The sequence below is a fragment of the Chiloscyllium plagiosum genome, chromosome 37 (genome assembly GCF_004010195.1).
Source record: "Chiloscyllium plagiosum isolate BGI_BamShark_2017 chromosome 37, ASM401019v2, whole genome shotgun sequence".
Taxonomy (NCBI): Eukaryota; Metazoa; Chordata; class Chondrichthyes; order Orectolobiformes; family Hemiscylliidae; genus Chiloscyllium; species Chiloscyllium plagiosum.
In genome coordinates, this window is record NC_057746.1 from 3,800,923 (window position 1) to 3,820,056 (window position 19,134).

At 42.5% G+C, this 19,134-nt stretch overlaps 1 protein-coding gene across 2 annotated transcripts; it reads right to left on the reverse strand.

Moving 5' to 3' along the window:
- Nucleotides 1-9,297: 9,297 nt before the first annotated feature.
- Nucleotides 9,298-17,952, reverse strand: LOC122541640 (zinc finger protein 664-like). 2 transcript variants are annotated; one of them, XM_043678570.1, is made up of 2 exons: nucleotides 17,912-17,952; nucleotides 9,298-10,671 (listed from the first exon to the last, which is right to left on the reverse strand). In XM_043678570.1, exon 2 carries the CDS (start codon nucleotides 10,194-10,196, stop codon nucleotides 9,513-9,515), a length of 684 nt encoding a protein of 227 aa, XP_043534505.1. In that variant the 5' UTR covers nucleotides 10,197-10,671; nucleotides 17,912-17,952; the 3' UTR covers nucleotides 9,298-9,512. The 2 variants fall into 2 exon arrangements, with proteins under 2 accessions (XP_043534505.1, XP_043534504.1); XM_043678569.1 differs by having other exon boundaries at nucleotides 9,298-10,911; nucleotides 17,912-17,932.
- Between the last annotated feature and the right edge of the window lie 1,182 nt (nucleotides 17,953-19,134).

Below are 19,134 nucleotides of genomic sequence, written 5' to 3' on the forward strand. Positions count from 1 at the left end.
ATTATGCCCCTCATGATTTTGCAAACCTCTATAAGGTCACCCCTCAGTCTTTGACACTCCAGGGAAAACAGCCCCAGGCTGTTCAGCCTTTTCCCATAGCTCAAATTCTCCAACTGTGGCAACATCCTTGTAAATCTTTTCTGAACCCTTTCAAGTTTCACAACATCTTTCCGATAGGAAGGAGACCAGAATTGCATGCAATATTCCAGCAGAGACCTAACTAATGTCCTGTATAGCCACAACATGACCTCCCAACTCTTGTACTCAATACTCTGACCAATAAAGGAAAACATACCAAATGCCGCCTTCACTATCCTATCTACCTGCGACTCCACTTTCAAGGAGCTATGAACCTGCACTCCAAGGACTCTTTGTTCAGCAACAATCCCTAGGACCTTACCATTAAGTGTATAAATCCTGCTAAGATTTGCTTTTCCAAAATGCAGCATGTTGCATTTATCTGAATTAAACTCCATCTGCCACTTCTCAGCCCATTGGCCCATCTGATCAAGATCCTGTTGTAATCTGAGGTAACCTTCTTCGCTCCCCGCTCCACCTCCAATTTTGGTGTCATCTGGAAACTTACTAACTATACCTCTTATGCTCACATCCAAATCATTTATATAAATGAAGAAAAGAAGTGGACCCAGCACCGATCCTTGTGGCACCCCACTGGTCACAGGTTTCCAGTCTGAAAAATAAACCTTCACCACCATCCTCTGTCTTCTACCTCTCAGCCAGTTCTGTATCCAAATGGTTAGTTCTCCCTGTATTCCATGAGATCTAACCTTGCTAACCAGTCTCCCATGGGTACCTTGTCAAAAGGAGAAAGTGAGGTCTGCAGATGCTGGAGATCAGAGCTGAAAATGTGTTGCTGGAAAAGCGCAGCAGGTCAGGCAGCATCCAGGGAACAGGAGAATCGACGTTTCGGGCATAAGCCCGAAAGAGTTCCCACAGAGTTCTAGGCTACACCTGATCAGGTCCTGGGGATTTATCCATCTTTATGCCTTTTAAAACATCCAGCATTTCCTCCTCTGTAATATGGACATTTTTCAAGATGTCACCATCTAGTTCCCTAGATCTGTATCTTCCATGTCCTTTTCCACTATAAAATGCTGATGCAAAATACTCATTTAGTATCTCCCCCATTTTCTGTAGCTCCTCTGATCTTTGAATCTCTCCCTAGTTTATCCTTTTGTTCTTAAATGTATTTGTAAAAACTCTTCGGATTCTCCTTAACTCTATTTGCCAAAACTACCTCATGTACCGTTTTTGCCCTCCTGATTTCCCTCTTAAGTATACTCCTACTGCCTTTATACTTTTCTAAGGATTCACTCGATCTAGCCTGTCTATACCTGACATATGCTTCCTTCTTTCTCTTAACCAAACCCTCAATTTCTTTAGTCATCCAGCATTCCCTATACCTACCAGCCTTGCCTTTCACCCTAACAGGAATATACTTTCTCTGGACTCTGGTTATCTAATTCCTGAAGAAGGGCTTATGCCCGAAACGTCGATTCTCCTGTTCCCTGGATGCTGCCTGACCTGCTGCGCTTTTCCAGCAACACATTTTCAGCTACCTTGTCAAAAGTCTTACTGAAGTCCATATAGATCATATCTACCACTCTGCTCTCATCAATCCTCTTTGTTACTTCTTCAAAGAACTCATTCAAGTTTGTGAGACATGATTTCCCACGCATAAAGCCATGTTGACTATTCCTAGTCAGTCCTTGCCTTTCCAAATACATCTACATCCTGTCCCTCAGGATTCCCTCCAATAGCTTGCCCACCATGTCAGACTCACTGGTCGATCATTCCCTGGCTTGTCCTCACCGCCCTTCTTAAACAGTGGCACCAGTTAGCCAACCTCCAGTCTTCCGGCACCTCACCTGTGACTATCAATGCTACAAACATTTCAGTTAGAGGCCCAGCAATAACTTACCTAGCCTCCCACAGAGTTCTAGGCTACACCTGATCAGGTCCTGGGGATTTATCCATCTTTATGCCTTTTAAGACATCCAGCATTTCCTCCTCTGTAATATGGACATTTTTCAAGATGTCACCATCTAGTTCCCTAGATCTGTATCTTCCATGTCCTTTTCCACTACAAAATGCTAATGCAAAATACTCATTTAGTATCTTCCCCATTTTCTGTAGCTCCTCTGATCTTTGAATCTCTCCCTAGTTTACCCTTTTGTCCTTAAATGTATTTGTAAAAACTCTTCGGATTCTCCTTAACTCTATTTGCCAAAACTACCTCATGTACCCTTTTTGCCCTCCTGATTTCCCTCTTAAGTATACTCCTACTGCCTTTATACTTTTCTAAGGATTCACTCGATCTATCCTGTCTATACCTGACATATGCTTCCTTCTTTCTCTTAACCAAACCCTCAATTTCTTTAGTCATCCAGCATTCCCTATACCTACCAGCCTTGCCTTTCACCCTAACAGGAATATACTTTCTCTGGACTCTGGTTATCTAATTTCTGAAGGCTTCCCATTTTCCAGCCGTCCATTCACTTGCAAATATCTGTACCCAATCAGCTTTTGAAAGTTCTTGCCCAATACCATCAAAATTAGCCTTTCTCCAATTTAGAACTTCAACTTTTAGATCTGGTCTATCCTTTTCCCTCACTATTTTAAAACCATTAGAATTATGGTCGCTGGCCCCAAAGTGCTCCCCCACTGACACCTCAGTCACCCGCCTTGCCTTATTTTCCAAGAGTAGGTCAAGTTTTGCACCTTTTCTAGTAGGGACATCCACATACTGAATCAGAAAATGTTCTTCTACACACTTAACAAATTCCTCTCTATCTAAACCCATAACACTATGGCAGGCCCAGTCAGTCTTTGGAAAGTTAAAATCCCTTACCACAACCACCCTGTTATTCTTACAGATAATTGAGACCTCCTTACAAATTTGTTTCTCAATTTCCCGCTGACTATTAGGGAGTCTATAATACAATCCCAATAAGGTGATCATCCCTTTCTTATTTCTCAGTTCCACCCAAATAACTTCCCTGGATGTATTTCCAGGGATATTCATTCTCAGTACAGTTGTAATGCTATCCTTTATCAAAAACGGCACTCCCCCTCCTCTCTTGCCTCCCTTTCTGTCCTTCCTGTAGCATTTGTATCCTGGAACATTAAGCTGCCAGTCCTGTCCATCCCTGATTCATGTTTCTGTAATTACTATGATATCCCAGTCCCATGTTCCTAACCACACCCTGAGTTCATCTGCCTTCCCTGTTAGGCCCCTTGCATTGAAGTAAATGCAGTTTAATTTATCAGTCCTACTTTGTTCTCTGCTTTGTCCCTGTCTGTCCTGACTGTTTGACTCGCTTCTGTTCTTAACTGTACCAGTCTCAGATTTATCTCTTTCCTCACTTTCTTCCTGTGTCTCCCACAACTTACTAGCTTAAATCCTCCCGAGCAGCTCCAGCAAATCTCTCTACCAGTATATTAGTCCCCTTCCAATTTAGGTGCAATCCAACCTTCTTATACAGTTCACTTCTACCCCCAGAAGAACTTCCAATGATCCATAAATGTGAGTCATTTTCCCATACACCAGCTCCTCAGCCATACATTCATCTGCTCTATCCTCCTATTCCTGCCCTCACTAGCTCATACCACTGGGAGTAATCCAGGTATTACTATTCTCAAGGACCTCCTTTTGAAATTCCTGCCTCACTCGCTGTAATCTATGTACACAATCTCAACCTTTTCCCTTCCTATGTTGTTGGTTCTAATGTGTACAATGATCTCCTGCTAGCCCTCTTTTCACCTTGAGAATATTCTGCACCCTCTGAGACATCCTTGATCCTGGCACCAGGGAAGCAACACACTATTCTGAGGGTGTAGGTTTGCTGGCTGAGCTGTAGGTTTGATATCCAGATGTTTCGTTACCTGGCTAGGTAACATCATCAGTGGCGACCTCCAAGTGAAGCGAAGCAGTTGTCTCCTGCTTTCTATTTATATCTTTCTCCTGGATGGGGTTCCTGGGGTTTTGTGGTGATGTCATTTCCTGTTCGTTTTCTGAGGGGTTGATAGATGGCATCTAGATCTATGTGTTTGTTTATGGCGTTGTGGTTGGAGTGCCAGGCCTCTAGGAATTCTCTGGCATGTCTTTGCTTAGTCTGTCCCAGTATAGATGTGTTGTCCCAGTCGAAATGGTGGTTTTTTTCATCCATGTGTAGGGCTACGAGGGAGAGAGGGTCGTATCTATTTGTGGCTAGCTGGTGTTCGTGTATCCTGGTGGCTAACTTTCTTCCTGTTTGTCCTACGGAGTGTTTGTGGCAGTCCTTGCATGGAATTTTGTAGATGACGTTGGTTTTATCCATGGGTTGTACTGTGTCTGTTAAGTTTGTTAGTTTTTGTTTGAGAGTGTTGGTGGGTTTGTGTGCTATTAGGATTCCGAGGGGTCTTAGTAGTCTGGCTGTCATTTCTGAAATTTCTTTGATGTATGGTAAGATGGTTAGGGTTTCTGGCTGTGTTTGGTCTGCTTGTCGTAGTTTGTTCTTGAGGAATCTGCACACTGTATTTTTGAGTATCCATTCTTCTTGAATACGTTGTATAGGTGGTTCTCTTCTGTTTTCCGAAGTTCGTCTGTGCTGCAGTGTGTGATGGTTCGTTGGAATAGTGTTCTGATACAGCTTTGTTTGTGTGTGTTGGGATGGTTGCTGGTGTAGTTAAGTATTTGGTCAGTGTTTGTTGGTTTTCTGTATACGCAGGTTTGTAGTTCTCCATTGTCCTTTCTTTCGACTGTGTTGTCCAGGAATACGAGTTTGTTGTTGGTTTCTTCCTCCTTGGTGAACTTTATGCCTGTGAGGGTGTTGTTGATTATGTTAAATGACATCACCACAAAATCACAGGAACCCCATCCAGGAGAAAGATATAAATAGAAAGCAGGAGACAACAGCTTCGCTTCACTTGGAGGTCGCCACTGATGATGTTACGTAGCCAGGTAATGAATCGTCTGGATATCAAACCTACAGCTCAGTGAGCAAACCTACACCCTTAACCTCAACCTGAGCTACAAACCTTGCAGACACCATTCTGACTTCTCACTGCTGGCCACAGAAACGTCTGTCTGTACCTTGGACGAGAGAGTCCCCTAACACAATTGATCTCTTGGAACCCAATGTACCCCTCATTGCATTACAGCCAGTCTCAATACCAGAAACTCGGCTGTTCGTGCTTCGTTCTCCGGAGAATCCACTACCCCCTACGTTTTCCAAAACAGCATACTTGTTTGAAATGGGGATAGCCACAGAAGACTCTTGCACTAACTGCCTGCCTCTCTTACCTTTCCTGGCGTTAACCCATCTACGTGACTGTATCTGCGACTTTTCCCCCTTCCTATAGCTGCCATCCGTCACATCCCCTTGCTCTTGTAAATTCCTCATTGTCTCTAACTGTCTCTCCAACCGACCCATTCAATCTGATAGGATTTGCAACCAATGGCATTTAATGCAGATATAATCCTCAGCAAACTGGAAAGTCTCCCTAAACTCCCACATCCGACTTTTGTAGGAATTGTGTTTTAAACTTATTTTTGGATTTATTTTTGTCTTTTTCTTCCCTGCATGGGTGGGGAGATGCATGTTTTCAGTTCACAGACTCTGGAGGTCTCTGGATGTCTTTGTCGTTACAACTTTGTCACAACTTGCAGGTCAACCAACCAAAGGGCCATCATAAAAAGAATAATTTCCTTTACTCAAAGACTCACCGTGTCAGTTAGTCTCAAAGCATCACCCTCCTCTGTTTCAAAAGCAATGTTGTGTAGCACAGGTACAATGGACACAAAAAACCACTTTGTTTCTTCTAGTTACACAAACAACAACCCCCCCCAATTATTTCAACTGTATAGAGTCTAACTTTAATTTCAGTTTGTAGTCCTAAAAAGTAAAACAAAAATGTAGTCCTTTACTACTGGATCAAAATTCTTGAACAAACTTTCTAGGCAATTAATGCTGGCAAATAAATACAGGGCTAGTCAGAGTCACCCACATGCCATGATAATGGATAAAAGAGATGCTGGAGTCATAGCATAGACTTAATAGACCATCAATTTTATTTTAACTGTTTATTTTCTGTTGGGACTGTCATTGATGGGAGGCTGCTTGTGTACTGTAAAAAAAACATAATTTATTACATAACAAAAAATAAATATAAACTTACTTCAACTATGTGAAAGAGACACTTCACGAATATCAGAAATAAAGATTTCATCTTTTACCCACGATAACAACATTAAACGCAAAACTCCGTGAAGGGTCACCCACTCTCCACTTTAAAGCTTATGATGAGTTTGCACAGCAGTAATTGATTCCCTTTTGGCAAATTTCTGTATTCATCCTATGTTATTTTCTTTAGTTAATGTCTCTTTCTGAGACTCTGTCAAACTACTAACACTGCTAATTTATAAATGCAGGTTCCTTAAAACTCATTCCTTCTGCAGTTTGCTGCTTCAGAAATTTTCTTCCAAGGAACTCAGGACTTCTATTTCATCCCTGACTGTTTTGGAGACATATTAATAACAATTATGGTATTAGAGACCATTTCTCTCTGAATACACCTGCACAGAATAGTGCTCACCTACCTCAAGATAGTGCTATCATAGTGACACCAGAATCATGACTGCTTTATTAACATGTATGTAAACAAACTGTTTTCCAGACACCCCAGTATCATTCAAGAACTCAAAACTGAAACAAATGCAATATCCCCTACTTCCAAAAATATGTTCTGTAGAATTACAAAGCAAATTTAAATCTATACTTTGCAGTTTCTGTTTAGAGTCTAAGTTTCCAAATAGCAACATGAACAACCTTCATCATGATGCAATACTATTTCAAAAGTAAAAGTGTCAAAAAGCCATAGAGACTGCTACCTCTTCTCCCCTAAAGTTTGATTTAATTTAAAGTGTTAAGTATTTAGAGATACAGGTGTCAGTGTTATCTTTCTGTCTGGGTTCCTGAAGCTGTGAAAGGTGGTAAAGTCTCTAGTATCAGCTCAAATGGACATCTTAAGGGATCATCTTCAATCAGTCCTGCTGTTGAATCATTCTGCTTTCTATCTGCTTTTGCTAACACTCAGCAAAGTTCTATTGTTTAAACACAGTTTTAATAGTATGTAAGGATTAAAACTCAAGGAATAATACACTCTTCCCAGGAAAGTCAGTGTTGGTGTAAGTGAGCATTTTATTTTTAAATCCCTCAATTGCCTCAACCCACCCTTCCTCTGTAATGTCTTTGACAACTCAGTATTGCACAAGGGTGTGAACCACATTATCTGTGCTGAAGTCCTGGAGTGGGACTTGAGCCCACAGCCCTCTGACTCAGAGAACAAGGTTATGGGTTCCAGTCCAACTCCAGATGAATTATTCCATGAACATGGATTAAAGTTGTCAGAGCCAGAGGACTCCCTGTACAACTCACTCATTAAGTGGATCAAGAGGAAATCAACAATAGAAATGGTTATTCAAAGAGAAAGAAGGCAAGAGTTGAGCTAATTAATCCCAATGTACTTTTCTGTGTGCCTCTTACTCCAGTATCCCTACCTCTGTTGTGACCCTTTCCCTCTGTGCCCTTCTTCAGGCTTCCCTCTTCAATACACCCCTTTTCATTTGCTACTGTATTTTATTCTGTCTCTTGTCCTCCCCTCTCTCTCTTTCACCTATGTCCCTACCTTTCTTTCTCCTCAGCCCCTCTCTCTCGTTTCTCTTGTGCCTCCTTCCCCATTTCCTCTCTCTCTCTCTCACATATGTTCCCCCCCCCCCCCCTCTCATGTGTCCCTCTGTCCTCTGAATGATATCACTGCTGTAATGCCCTGGGACTTGCACTTCTGATTTTATGTTGTGTTTCATTCAGTGTGTAAAATGGTGACTGCACTCAGTCCCTTATTTACATTTGATGGCATCAGAGACCACAGTAATAAAGTAAGCCACATGTAAAATAGACTTTGTTTAAACATCCCATTTTTCATAACAAGGAATAAAATTAAACATATGGCTACTTACAAGTTATTCCTTAGATATGGTCATGGAAATGCTCATACACAAATGAAAACTGTTTTGCTGAGAAAAAAGATATTTTGTCAAAGCTTTTTGTTTTCCACTCATCAGGACAATTTGCAAAAATACCAATTTAAGGGGAAAGTCAACACTTGTACTGTAGGAAAGGACAGTGTTAATTGGTTGGCAGGTGGTTTCAGCTTGGATGAGGCGCAGACATTGAAGAATGCACCAGGTAATAATTTTTGGCAGTTAACTATCGGTCTTTATTTAAATTTTAAACCAAGCAAGTGCATTGATTGGTCAAGGCATTGCCCTGACAAATGAACCAGCAATGGCTGAATCTTATTTTGTTGAGCTGAAACAAATGCAGCATATAAGCATTTTTCTGTGTTTCCAAAGAATACAGACCTTTGTATTAAACTATACACAGGGTGGGTCAACACTGTGAGTTGAACTGAGAATTGGTTATCAATGTAATTCTTCACACACTCAGGATTATCGACCAACATTGTCTGTAAATCTCACAACATGAGGTCCAATTGCAGAATTGTAGAACATTTTCTCGATATTCCAATATTTGCAAAGAAAGTCTCTGCTGGATTGATGACTTCCAGAGCATGATGTGCTGTGGCTTCTTGTTGGGTCTGAAAGATCTCTCACTCTGTCCCCACATCAGCCTTCTTAGAGAGAGTGCAGCTCTCTGCAGCATGACAATGATGTACGTCTGCTTCCCTTGCTTGTACTTCACTTCTAAGTGATATCTCCAGGAAAAAAAGTAGCAAACTTTGCAAATGCTTTGGAATAGATAGAAGTGTTTTGAAGAAGATGCTGTGAAGTGGCCTGTGTTCAGAAATGAGCATCACTTTCTCTCTTCTGAATTGTACTGGCTAAAGTGCTGACAAGCAAAAACAATATCCTATCTATCTCAATCTATGTAGTGCTGTTCACTTTGTGTAAACACTCTGGGTACAAATACAACGGGTTGTCCTCACTGCCTGGGGGTTACTCCAAGTCCTGTTTCACTGACATCACACTGCAGGGTCACTCCATTGTTACATCATAATCCCTCAGCACTGGTGATGTCATCACTAGTTGTTTGATGGGAGTGAAAGCTGCTTCCTGTTCTGTGTCCCAGTCCCACTGAACATCCTGCACAGTGAGACTGTGTACAGGTTCAAACACCAGGACAGATTTGTAAGAACCAGCATCAGTGAGTTCATTCATGTGCCAGGAGTCAAGCAAATATGTGATGGCTGTGTTATAGATCACACTGTGTGAACGCATTGATGGAGCATGAGATATGCTGACTGTCTGAAAGCCTTGTCACATACCAGATGCTTGAGTGGTTTATCCCCTGTGTAAATCTTCTGGTGTTTCAGGAATTTAAAGGAGTGGGTGAAAACCTTGTCACATTCCTGAAGAAGTTATCCCTCTTGTGTCTCAGGAGAAGTAAGATATTATAGAACATTCACAAAAATATTACACGTGTGAAAGTTTACTCCCCAGTGTGAATTCTCTGATGGAGTAGGAGCTTCCATGACTCTGAGAATGATTTGTCACACAGGTCGCACTTGAATGGTTTCTCCCCAGTGTGAATACGTTGGTGTCTGCAGAGGAGCCATGACACTGAAAATGATTTACTGCACACATCGCATATGAATGGTTTCACCCCTGCATGAATGTGTTGGTGTGCACGAAGCTGAGAAGATGTTGAAAACGATTTGTCACACACCTCACATGCAAATGGTTTCTCCCCTGTGTGAATGCGTTGGTGTGCACGAAGTGCTGATGACTGTGAGAATGATTTGTCACACACCTCACATAGGAATGGTTTTTCCCCTGTGTGAATACGTTGGTGTGCTCGGAGATGTGATGAGCTCGAAAATGATATTTTGCACACCTCACAAATAAATGGTTTCTCCCCTGTGTGAATGCGATGATGTACACGGAGGTGTGATGAATGAGAGAATACCTTTTTGCACACCTCACAAACAAATGGCTTCTCTCCTGTGTGAATCCTTTGGTGTGTCAGGAGATTGCAAGACTCAGTGAAAGTCTTCCCACAAACCTCACATCTGAAGGGTTTCTCTCCTGTGTGAATCATCTGATGTCGCAGGAGCCTGGTTGATGTTATGAAAGCTTTATCACAAGCTTCACATTTGAATAGTTTCTCTTCCATGTAGCTGCTGTTAAGCTAACAGTGGTTATGGCAGATGCAAATTTCATGTTAGGCAATCTTGCAAGGGCAGAAATCTCTTCAACCCACCCAAGTGAGAAGGCGCTCACTTGCAGAATGAGTCAGAGGTTCATGAGGCTCGATGAATGATTGAAGCTCTCGCCACAGTTGGAACTCAGTTACACTTCTTCCCAGCCTCACTCTGACTGGTCACCCACAGACATATCTTCAGAAACATTGGTTCTGATGGTAGGCATCACACCTCTGACCAGTTTAACATCTGATGATGTGTCAAAACTCCCTTGATATGACCGATTTCTAGATGGTAGTTTCACTGCCCAACCTTCTGTGTTAAGCAATGCTGTGAAAGGACTGGAGGTCTTCCCACAGTTGTGTGGTTGTTCTTTGGGTGATGGTCAGGATCTGTCTGCAATGTATATCCTCTCTGTATTCTCTGTTGTAGTACAGTGCAATTCTTCTGTAAAAAGGAACAAAAAGGAAACATAATTTCCTCCAATTCGCTCTGCTCCTCAATGAGAGACTGTTCCACAGTGAGTGCCAGTTTGCTATCCCCTGTCTGTGGGACTGGGAATCAGAAACAAGTCCTTTTTCCTCACTTCATTGTCACACCCCCATTTCCAGCAGGGATCGTGACCAGGAACAGGCGATGTGGCTACTTTTAATCCCCTGTCCAGCTCCCCCATCTTCCATAAGACAGCTATATGGAGTAAAAAGATCAGGCTATCAATTCCTTAAGAGCTGCTGGCGAAGACCAGTTTCCAGCTCAGAGTATGTGTTAAAATCTCATATGAGGAATGTTAAATAAACAAATATATCGAAACTTCTCCCCTTGTTTTCCCAAATTATGTGAAGAAAACATTCTGGGCAGCAAGTGTGAGAAGCTGAGGAAAATACAAGAGTAGTTGATTGAAGGGTTCTGGTTAATCCTGTGAAATTGGATACAATGCACTTGTTCACACAGCACCTGTCAAACTTAACTGTCAGTCACAGTCTGGGCAAAACAATCAAATCTAAGCCAGGGCTTTTGGGAAAGGCTGAGCCCTTCAGGTAAAATCTTTAATGGAGGCATACAAGGACATTTCAAAATATCTCCAGTCACAGCAGCTGATATGCTATGGCTCTGAATGAACAAGGCAGAGATTGAGAGTTCAAATCCAAACATGGATAGTTACAAACACAGAAGTACAGTGGGAAACATGCCATTGCGTCTGATTGGTCCATGCTGATGTTTATGCTTCACACAGGCCTCCTGTCATCCTCTTCACTGGGATAGAAATGACCTATACAAGAAGGATGGATTGCACCTGAGTTGGAAAGGGATTAATATACTGGCAGGGAGATTTGCTAGAGCTGCTCGGGAGGATTTAAGCTAGCAAGGTGTGGGGGTGGGACCCAGGGAGATAGTGAGGAAAGAGATCAATCTGAAACTGGTACAGTTGAGAAAAGAACTGAGTCAAACAGGGCAGGAAGGGTCAAAGCAGAGAACAAGGTAGGACTGATAAATTAAACTGCATTTATTTCAATGCAAGAGGCCTAACGGGGAAGGCAGATGAATTCAGGGCATGGTTAGGAACATGGGACTGGGATATCATAGCAATTACAGAAATGTGGCTCAGGGATGGGCAGGACTGGCAGCTTAATGTTCCAGGTTACAAATGCTACAGGAAGGACAGAAAGGGAGGCAAGAGAGGAGAGTGAGTGCTGTTTTTGAGAAAGGATAGCATTACAGCTGTACTGAGAGAGGATATTCCCGGTAATACATCCAGAGAAGTTATGTTGGGGGAACTGAGAAATAAGAAAGGGATGATCACCTTATTGGGATTGTATTCCTGACCCCCTAATAGTCAGCGGGAAACTGAGAAACAAATTTGTAAGGAGATCTCAGTTGTCTGTCAGAATAATAGGGTGATTATGGTAGGGGAGTTTTCACTTTCCAAACATAGACTGGAACTGTCACGGTGTTAAAGGTTTAGATGGAGAGGAATCTAAGTGTGTACAAGAAATGTTCTGAGTCAGTATGTGGATGTACCTACTTGAGAAGGTATGAAACCTGTCCTCCTCTTGGGAAATAAGGCAGGGCAGTTGACTGAGGTGTCAGTAGGGGAGCACTTTGGGGCCAGCGACCATAATTCTATTAGTTTTAAAATAGTGCTGGAAAAGGATAGACCAGATCCAAAAGCTGAAGTTCTAAATTGGAGGAAGACTAATTTTGATGGAGGCCTGTCACCAGTGGAGTGCCACAAGGATTGGTGCTGGGTCCACTACCTTTCATAATTTATATAAATGATTTGGATGCGAGCCTAAGAAGTATAGTTCGTAAGTTTGCAGATGACACCAAAGTTGGAGGCGTAGTGAACAGCGAAGGTTACCTCAGATTACAACAGGATCGTGATCAGATGGGTCAATGGGTTGAGCAGTAGCAGATGGAATTTAATTTAGATAAATGCGAGGTGCTGGATTTTGGGAATGCAAATCTTAACAGGACATACATATATAATGGTAAGGTCCTGGGGAGTGTTGCTGAACAAAGAGACCTTGGAGTGCAGGTTCACAGCTCCTTGAAAATGGAGTCGCAGATAGATAGGATAGTGAAGAAGGCATTTGGTATGTTTTCCTTTATTGGTCAGAGTATTGAATACAGGAGTTGGTAGGTCATGTTGTGGCTATACAAGACATTGGTTAGGCCACGTTTGGAATATTACATGCAAATCTGCTCTCCTTCCTATCGGATGGATGTTGTGAAACTTGAAAGGGTTCAGAAAAGATTTACAAGGATGTTGCCAGGGTTGAAGGATATGAGCTGTAGGGAGGGGTTGAAAGGCAGGGGCTATTTTCCCTGGAGCTTTGGATGCTGAGGGGTGACCTCGGAGGTTTATAAAATCACAAGGAGCATGGATAAGGTAAATAGACAAAAGTCTTTTCCCTGCGGGTGGAGGAATCCAGAACTAGCGAGCATAGGGTTAGGGTGAGAGGGGAAAGATATAAATGGCAACTCTTTCACGCAGAGGGTGGTGCATGTATGGAATGTGCTGCCAGAGGAAGTGGTAGAGGCTAATATAATTGCAACATTTAAAAGGCATCTGGATGGGTATATGAATAGGAAGGGTTTGGAGGGATATGGGCTGGGTGCTGGCAAGTGAGACTAGATTATTTTGGGATATCTAGTTGACATGGACAAGTTGGACCGAAAGGTTTGTTTCTGCTGTTGTGGTTCTGTTCGCCGAGCTGGGAATTTTGTGTCGCAGACGTTTCATCCCCTGTCTAGGTGACATCCTCAGTGCTTGGGAACCTCCTGTGAAGCGCTTCTGTTATCTTTCCTCTGGCATTTATCGTGATTTTTATCTGCCGCTTCCAATTGTCAGTTCCAGCTGTCCGCTGCAGTGGGTCCAAGTCGATGTGCTTGTTGATTGAATCAGTGGATGAGTGCCATGCCTCTAGGAATTCCCTGGCTGTTCTCTGTTTGGCTTGTCCGATAATAGTAGTGTTGTCCCAGTCGAACTCATGTTGCTTGTCCTCTGAGTGTGTGGCTACTAAGGATAGCTGGTCATGTCGTTTCGTGGCAAGTTGGTATTCATGGATGCAGATTGTTAGCTGTCTTCCTGTTGTCCTATGTAGTGTTTTGTGCAGTCCTTGCATGGGATTTTGTACACTACATTGGTTTTGCTCATGCTGGGTATCGGGTCCTTCGTCCTGGTGAGTTGTTGTCTGAGAGTGGCTGTTGGTTTGTGTGCTGTTATGAGTCCTAGTGGTCGCAGTAGTCTGGCTGTCAATTCAGAAATGCTCTTGATGTATGGTAGTGTGGCTAGTCCTTTGGGTTATGGCATGTCCTCATTCCGTGGTCTTTCCCTTAGGCATCTGTTGATGAAATTGCGGGTGTATCCGTTTTTGGCGAATACATTGTACAAGTGTTCTTCTTCCTCTTTTTGTAGTTCTGGTGTGCTGCAGTGTGTTGTGGACCTTTTGAACAGTGTCTTGATGCAACTTCTATTGTGTGTGTTGGGGTGGTTGCTTTCGTAAAGACAACAGAATGAGGACATGCCACAACCCAAAGGACTAGCCACACTACCATACATCAAAAACATTTCTGAATTGACAGCCAGACTACTGCGACCACTAGGACTCATAACAGCACACAAGCCAACAGCCACTCTCAGACAACAACTCACCAGGACAAAGGACCCGATACCCAGCATGAGAAAACCAATGTAGTGTACAAAATCCTATGCATGGACTGCACAAAACACTACATCGGACAAACAGGAAGACAGCTAACGATCTGCATCCATGAACACCAACTAGCCACGAAACAACATGACCAGCTATCCTTAGCCACACACTCAGATGACACGCAACATGAGTTCGACTGGGACAACACTATTATCGGACAAGCCAAACAGAGAACAGCCAGGGAATTCCTAGAGGCATGGCACTCATCCACTGATTCAATCAACAAGCATATCGACCCTGGACCCAATATACCGGCCACTGCAGCGGACAGTTGGAACTGACAACTGGAAGTGGCAGATATAAATCACTATAAATGCCGGAGGAAAGATCACAGAAGCGCTTCACAGGAGGCTCCCAAGCACTGAGGATGTCACCTAGCCAGGGCCGAAATGTCTGCAACACAGATTCCCAGCTCGGCGAACAGAACCACAACAATGCACACCTGAGCTACAAATCTTCTCCCAAACTTTGAGGTTTGTTTCTGCGCTGTATATATCTATGCCTCTATCAGCAGATTCTTCTGTCCCTTACTCCCTCCTGCGTTTTTCTAGTTTCACATCAACCACTCCACGTTGTGGAAATGAATTTAATACATTTTGGAATTTTTTGAATACATTCAGAATAAAAACACAAAAACATTAAAATTTTTGGAAAGAAACCCAAATACTGATCTTCAAGGAAGGGAACCTGCTACAACTGCCTGGTCTGGTCTACACTGACTCCAGTTCCACAGAACATGATTAAACCTGAACTGCTCTCTGAAGTGTTGAAGAGTGTGGTGCTGGAAAAACACAGTTGGTCAGGCAGCATCCGAGGTGCAGGAGAATTGACACTTTGGGCATAAGCCTTCATCAGGAATGAGCTCAAGGAAAATTACTACTTGTGGGGTGCAAGTAGGAACAGTATCCTGAGATGGATGGTCAGCCATGATCATATTAAATGATGGAGCAGGCTTAAAGGGCTGTCTCTCTACTCCTTTTCCTAGTTTTTATGTTACTTCTCTCCCAACTGATGAATGACTCCTTCACCATGTTCCTCATGACGAGGCAAGTAGACTGAAAACATATTCCAAATGTGGGTGTCCATGAGGTGCATTGAGCCATCAGCAGCCACAAAGATTGTATTCCAACACAATCGCACAACCCTCATTCCAGATTAATCATCAATCCAGCAGATAGACAGGTCAAAAGCAGCACCAGGAATACTTAATGAGTCCAGCTTTGAACCTAATGAAGGTTACTATCAAATCTATATTCATCATCCTATCATATAATAGAATTCCAAAATTCAACTACACATTATTGCCAAAGGAAAACGTACTTCAAAACAATCCTTCACTTGAAACATTGAGTTATTGACTACCGTGCCATCAGAAAGTTTCTCTTTACTTCGTCTATTTAATCCCTTCATGATTTTAAACCTCTAAGAAATTGCTTGGCTGGCTCTTCTCAGGGAATCACTTCCACTGTTTCCAATCTTTCTACATGATTGTAATTCTTCAATTCTGAAACCGTTCCAGTAATGCTGTATTCTTTCCAACATGCTACACTGAGCATTCCACAGACCAGCTCAACCTTTCTATATCAGACAGACTCAATATACCATTTTCATTAGCAAGGCTCAGTTTACAGACCAACAAACTGTTTCCAGTTCCATATGACAGCTAAATGATCAGCAAACAGGGCATTTCTCTCCATCATATTAGATTTCACTGAAACTGGTGGGAGATAAAGCAGAGCAGGGGAGTCTTCCTTCGTGTCCTGGTCAACATGAATCCCTCAGTCAGCACCGGTAAAAAATATTACCTGGTCATTCTCACATTGCTGTTTGGAAGACAAAGGGAGTCAGAAAGAGGGGGTGTATTTGGATGATGGGAATCACAGAGTGGTTGCAGATAAGTGACAGTGGGTGTGGGATTATGGAGCGAGACATATGGATGCCACTATGACAGCAGATCTCCAGCAGCAGGTGCTTGCTGTGCAGACACTAGCTGTCTGTTTCCTACATCAAGACAATGACCACAAAAGGACATCATTGGCTGTAAAACACTTGGGATATCTGATGGTCGTGAAACGCTCTATATTCATGAGATTTATTTTTCTTTTTTCTGATTAAGTTACAGAGATACAGTGATGGGATGCCTTGGAGGAACTTAGGGTGTAGGTTTGCTCGCTGAGCTGTAGGTTTGATATCCAGACGTTTCACTACCTGGCATGGTAACATCATCAGTGGCGACCTCCAAGTGAAGTGAAGCAGTTGTCTCCCTCTTTCTATTTATATCTTTCTCCTGGATGGGGTTCCTGGGGGTTTTGTGGTGATGTCATTTCCTGTTTGTTTTCTGAGGGGTTGATAGATGGTATCTAGATCATGTGTTTGTTTATGGTGTTGTGGTTGGAGTGCCAGGCCTCTAGGAATTCTCTGGCATGTCTTTGCTTAGCCTGTCCCAGGATAGATGTGTTGTCCCAGTCGAAATGGTGGTTTTTTTCATCCATGTGTCGGGCTACGAGGGAGAGAGGGTCATGTCTTTTTGTGGCTAGCTGGTGTTCGTGTATCCTGGTGGCTAACTTTCTTCCTGTTTGTCCTACGTAGTGTTTATGGCAGTCCTTGCATGGAATTTTGTAGATGACGTTGGTTTTGTCCATAGGTTGTACTGGGTCTTTTAAGTTTGTTAGTTTTTGTTTGAGAGTGTTGGTGGGTTTGTGTGCCACTAGGATTCCGAGGGGTCTTAGTAATCTGGCTGTCAATTTCTGAAACTTCTTTGATGTATGGTAAGGTGGTTAGGGTTTCTGGCTGTGTTTGGTCTGCTTGTCGTGGTTTGTTCTTGAGGAACCTGCGCACTGTATTTTTTGAGTAACTTGGAGGAACTTAAAAAGATAAGAAATATACAGATCCAAACACCAAAGAGAAGTTACCATTCACAATTCACAGGATAATAACCAGCTCCCAACACATACAGAACGCAACAGGAAATCAGTAAGAATCCTCTGCATCTCCTGGATAATTACACCTCACCTTCTCATATTCAGGAATGAGCCATTAACAAAAGCCTGTACATCAGAAGGGAAATAAACACACTCAATATTCAACACACAGCTCCAGTCAAACATTCAGCACAAAGTTGAAAATGTGTTGCTGGAAAAGCGCAGCAGGTCAGGCAGCATCCAAGGAACAGGAGAATCGACGTTTCGGGCATAAGCCCTTCTTCAGGAATGATCTCCTGTTCCTTGGATGCTGCCTGACCTGCTGCGCTTTTCCAGCAACACATTTTCAGCTCTGATCTCCAGCATCTGCAGCCCTCATTTTCTCTCATTCAGCACAAAGCACCGAGTAAACAGCTCTCTCAGCTGGATCTTCTCACACAGCATAAGGGACATTTCCACCCCTGATTACCCACAGGATAGTCAGACTGCCTGAAGATTGGTGTGGATATTATGGGATACAATTTGTATAAAAGCTGCTCCTTCACTCACCATCTCCTCACTTGGTTTTCAGTCCCTATAGGAAGTGAACCAGCTCTGGAAGAGGAAGAGGAGACAATGGGCAGAGTGGGTGGGCTCTCTGATTGACGTCTCTCACAGTCAATCCAAATATTTCTGGAGCAACATGAGATTCGTGAAACTTGGGAAACTGACCGGGGAAATGGAGGTGACTTTGAGCAGCAGATCAGGTGGAGATTTAAACGTGTCATTGTCCCATCTGAATAAAACCTTACTGACTGCTGTCTCAATTTCACGGAGTTTTCTAGTATGGCAATAGCATTATTTATCCTTGGAGGCTTTCAAACTGACATTACTGTGGTAGTTGTATCCTTGGAAATGTTTGACAGTAGATCAGAAGACGAAGACACAGCAACCAAGGCAGCAATGGTATTCAGTGATGAAATCAGCATATGCTCAGGAGACAGGAGCATGGCAGGTAGGGGATTTTGGAGGTAGACACACTAGAGCAGGGGGGCAATTAATTCTTCCAAGGGGCCACATGAGAAACCTGAGTAGTGTTGGAGGGCCGAACCAACAATAAGTTGAACATAATTCTGCTCAGTATTAATTTTCTCCCATTGTAAAATTATATAGTTTTGCACTGAAACTTATAATCAAAAGAATATTCTGTTACAATAAAGATATGACATTGTGAAGTAGGTCAAATATAGAAGAAATAAACATTAAAACCAATAATTTCGTATTTCATTTTATTTTTAACATGGAAATCTCACAAACCAATAATGAAAAGTTGTTTCATTATTGTTCAGTATTACAAACAAACAACTCTATACAAAAAGCAATAAGTGCTTTTGATGTTTTTCAGTTCATTTTACTTGTTTAGTGAGAAAAATCCAGTCTGCTTTGAACTTGAACAATTGCACTGAAATCTGGTTGAAGTCTGAGGTGGATATGGAAAGGAAAGCTGAGAGGTGATCATCAGTGATAGAGGATCTGTATTTGGATTTGTTGAACTTCACTGAGAATGTCTGTTCGCATATATAGGAGATCCAAAGAGGACTAGAATCTTCTGAACATGCCTCCTCATGTGTGGAAAGTTCTCCTCTTTGAGGGAAGAGTAAAAATCAAGCAGTGAGACTGACCTAAAGTACTCTGCCAGAAGTGTGTCAGACTGCAGGTCAATGAGTTCAAGCTGAATATCACTAGGTGCATTCTCCAAATTGCATGTAAATGGGGGAAAAAAAATCATGTGC